General features: G+C 48.6%; 1 protein-coding gene across 2 annotated transcripts in view; it reads right to left on the reverse strand.

Moving 5' to 3' along the window:
- LOC102253639 overlaps positions 1-714 on the reverse strand; it is an 18,360-nt gene extending 17,646 nt beyond the window's left edge. The window contains exon 1 of one of the 2 annotated variants that reach the window (XM_014550604.1): positions 44-714. In XM_014550604.1, coding sequence (XP_014406090.1) covers positions 44-112 — 69 coding nt within the window. In that variant the 5' untranslated portion in view covers positions 113-714. The remainder of the gene's footprint in view (positions 1-43) is intronic. The other variant, XM_014550605.1, reaches the window with a different exon arrangement.
- Between the last annotated feature and the right edge of the window lie 3,251 nt (positions 715-3,965).

Consider the following 3,965-nt stretch of genomic DNA (forward strand, 5'->3'; position numbering starts at 1 on the left):
CACCGCCTTCCCGTTCCCAACGCCCAGGCCTCTGGGGGCTCACCGCGTCTGCCGGAACCTGCAACTCCTCCGGCCTCCGCCGACGCCACCGGCCCAGCGCCAGGGTGTCCATGCGACCCACAGGCCCGAGTACCCGGGACAATCTATCATCTCCACCAGAGGCCGGGCGCCCCGCCCACGCCGCCGCGTCCACGCCCTCTACCTCCACGTGTCCCGCGGGAGCCAATGAGAAATGGGGGCGGGGTTCCGCCGGACCACTTGAGTCCCGCGGACGATCGCTTCAGGCAGCAGTAGCGGAGACCAGAGTCTTCTGGACTTAAGGGACGCCTGTCCCAGGCCATTATTTTGCAACGAGGGCCGGCCTATCGCTTCTACAATCACTGAATCGGTCGTGAAGGTCGGAAGAACTTAACTTTTTAAGGGACCCACCACGCTTCGACTGCAGACCTTGGATCGGAGGGAGGAGCGTCCGCCTTCTCGCCCTCGTAATTGGCCACCTTCCTGGCTGGTTGGCTGATAGAAGGCGCAGTGAGCCAATCAGAACGGGCGAGATCGCGGGGTCTCTGGGAATTGTAGTCCCAGTGAGGCGGCCTCACTTCCTGGCGGGAGCTGGCAAGTACAATTGCGGGGCGACTCCACGGTCTCCAGCCTCGTTTGGCCTGGTTCACGGTGGCTTCCGGTCCGGAGACCCTAGGGCAGTGGTTCTCAACCTTCTGGCCCTTTAAATACAGTTCCTCATGTTGTGATCCAACCATAAAATTATTTTCGTTGCTACTTCATAACTGTAATGTTGCTACTGTTATGAATTGTAATGTAAATATCTGATATGCAGGATGGTCTTAGGCGACCCCTGTGAAAGGGTCGTTCGACCGCCAAAGGGGTCGCGACCCACAGGTTGAGAACCGCTGCCCAAGGGCCAGTATTTCTCTGCTGGCTGAGGGCAGCACTGCGGGGCCCTTGGACTGTGTACAAGGGGAAAACCATGGCCTCTCCACCCGACCCTCGAGTGGGGTTCCGGCTGTGTGCATGGTGAGCTGGGGTACCCAGGTGCCTGGTGTTGGTAAACAGTGCTGAGCTACACCGCATCGTTCTAAATACACCTACTGTATGTCGTGTTAGAGGAAAGATATTCGTGACACTTGTTAAAAATGGTAAGGCAGACTTTCCCCGGGGGACCATCATGACAGGTATTGGGGTTCGCAGTAGGGAGAGAGAGTGGGCTCAACTCTGACTTCAAAGACAAGTGGGACTTTGTACCCTATTTACTTAGTATGTTTATTGAATTTTTAATATCTTAAATTTTTTAAAACTTTAAAAATAATAAAATGATAGTTAACGTGCTCGTTATTTAAACGTTAAATACATTAACCGATGGAAGAAAAAGGGAGACTTTCATGACAATGGAGTCTTGCATAAAACACAGTCAACAAAAAGGGGACAAAGGTAATACTTTCAACAATAAAGATACATTTTTAAAAAATCACAGTCAACAAAAGAGAAAATACCTAAATTGAACTATTTTAAAATTTGAAACTTTTATGCATCAAAGGTGATAATACAGATGGCCAATAAACACATGAGAATATGGTCAATATCACTAGTCATTAGGGAAATGCAAATCAAAACCACAATGAGATACCACTTCATACCCATTAGGAGGGTTGTAATAAAAAAAAAAATCATTGTTGGCTAGGATGGGAAGAAATTGGACCCCTGGTGCATTGCTGGTGGGAATGTGAAATGTTGTAGCCACTACTAAAAACAGTATGACAGTACCTCAAAAAATTTTTTAAAAAAGTTATCATATGATTCCACAATTCCACTTTTGAGTATAATTGAAAGCAGTGATTAGAATATCCATGTTCAAAACAGTACTATTCATAATAGCCAAAAGGTAGGAGTGACCTGTGTGTCCATTGATGGGTAAATGGATAAACAAAATGTGGTAGATACAGACCATGGAATATTACTCAGCCTAAAAGGGAAGGAAATTCTGCAACCAGCTGCATTATGCTAAATGAAATGCGCTGGTCACAAAAGGACAAATGCAGTGTAATTCCACTATTTGAAGTACTGGAATAGACAGACGATAGAGTGGTCTCTCTCCGTGAATAGAATTTTCAGATTTTCAGAGGGCTGAAGGGAGGAGGCAGAGGACCTATTGTTTAATGGGGACAGAGTCTCAGTTTAGAAAATGAAAAGGGCTGTGGACAGGGAGGGGATGATGGTTGACCAAAAGGTGGATGTGCTTAATGCTACTGATCTGTACACTGAAGAATGATTAAAATGATCCACTGTATGTTATGTATGCTTTACCACAAGAAAGACATACCTGTTACAAGTTGCTTATCCGGGCACCACTTCCCGCCGCCTTGCACACCACCTTCAGGGGAAGTGGCTCAGGAGGACGGTGACCTGAGTTCCAGTTTCCCCCTGGGGACTTCCAGCTCCAGGGCAAGGTGCTTTCACCTGGCAGTCCCCACCCCTGGGTGACAGATTGGGGTGCTGATAAGGGGTCTACCTCAAGGGGGCGCTCTGGGTTCTCAGTGAGCCGTCTGGGCATGGTGAGCCTGCCATCCAGGACACGGTCAGCTCCCGCTCCTTGGCCCTCCTGTGACCACCTCCAGTCTCTCCCAGCTGAGCACTGGACCAGTCGGAGTTCACAAAGGGTCAGCAGGGGTTTCGTTTGCACTTAACTAAGGATGTGTGCTGAGCAAGTGTTGACTTCTGAGTCTCAGTTCCCTCCTCTGTAAACAGGAATACAACAGCCTGCTCCTGTCACCTGCCTTCCAGGGGAGTCAAAACTTCAAGGAGTAGCTGTGGATTACCTTTAATAAGTGGCTCAGCTCCTGGCCAAGGGATTGTGTGTGTGTGTGTGTGTGTGTGTGTGTGTGTGTGTGTGTGGTGGGGATGGGATTGCAGTTTTTAAAACAGTTTTTAAAAATATATATTTTTATTGATTTCAGAGAGGCAGAGAGGGACAGAAACATCGAATCAAGCCCACAACCCGGGCATGTGCCCTGACTGGGAATCGATCCATGAGCTCCTGGCTCATAGGTTGACACTCAACTACCAAGCCATACTGGCTGGGCAAGTGAGTAACAGTTTTCATTCAATTGTTGCAAAGCCATTCTATTCTTCCACTGACTTAACCTTCCCCCCTTTCAATTTTTAATGGCCTCTTTCAAAAATTACTGTCCTCTTATCTCGTTTGGGATGTAAAAGAGGTGATACTCAGGGCAAGGCCGGTGAATGATGAGTTCAGCATTTAGCTGTGTGGCATCTGCTCCAGCCAGGGCCTGGGGAGGCCTTCAAAGGGGCACCCCGCCCTCCAGCTGCTATCCCCTAAAGTCGTCTAATATGGCACTCATCCACCTCTTGTCTTTGTTCAAATCACAGTGTTTCTGCAGAGTGGCTGATCAGGGTTGTCTCGGGCCCATACTTGGCCCTCACCTTCTGCCTCAGTGATCAGCTCTGCAGCGCACAGGTAACCTGTCCGGGCCACTCTGGGTGGACAGGTGTCCATCCCGGAGGACCGGATCTGCAGGATACCTGTCTCTATGAGGTCAGCACACATCTGTTTGCTGAGGGTCATGGTCTTGTTCCAGTGGCATCTTCGCTCAGGTTTCTTGTTGTTGTTTTTTTAACGTATGACAAGACTCAGTACAAGATTTTCCTAGATGCAGTCCTTATAATGATCTAGACATACTTCTTCAAGGCAAAAAACAATAACTCACTGCTTTTCAGCTTTCTAAACAATACCTCTACGTGGAGGCCTTTGGGATCTGAGCCAGTGACATCATATGTGTGCTCTTCAGGGATGACCATAAATAGAGGATTGTACTATTGAAAGACTGGTGCGCAAGAGAGAGTTACCTGCGACCGGGCGATGGACGTGCCCCGCTTCATCCCCTCATGTAGACATTTGCTGGGTACATAGCGGGGATTTTTAATCTGTCACTTTG

Source organism: Myotis brandtii, unplaced genomic scaffold, assembly GCF_000412655.1.
Source record: "Myotis brandtii unplaced genomic scaffold, ASM41265v1 scaffold604, whole genome shotgun sequence".
Taxonomy (NCBI): Eukaryota; Metazoa; Chordata; class Mammalia; order Chiroptera; family Vespertilionidae; genus Myotis; species Myotis brandtii.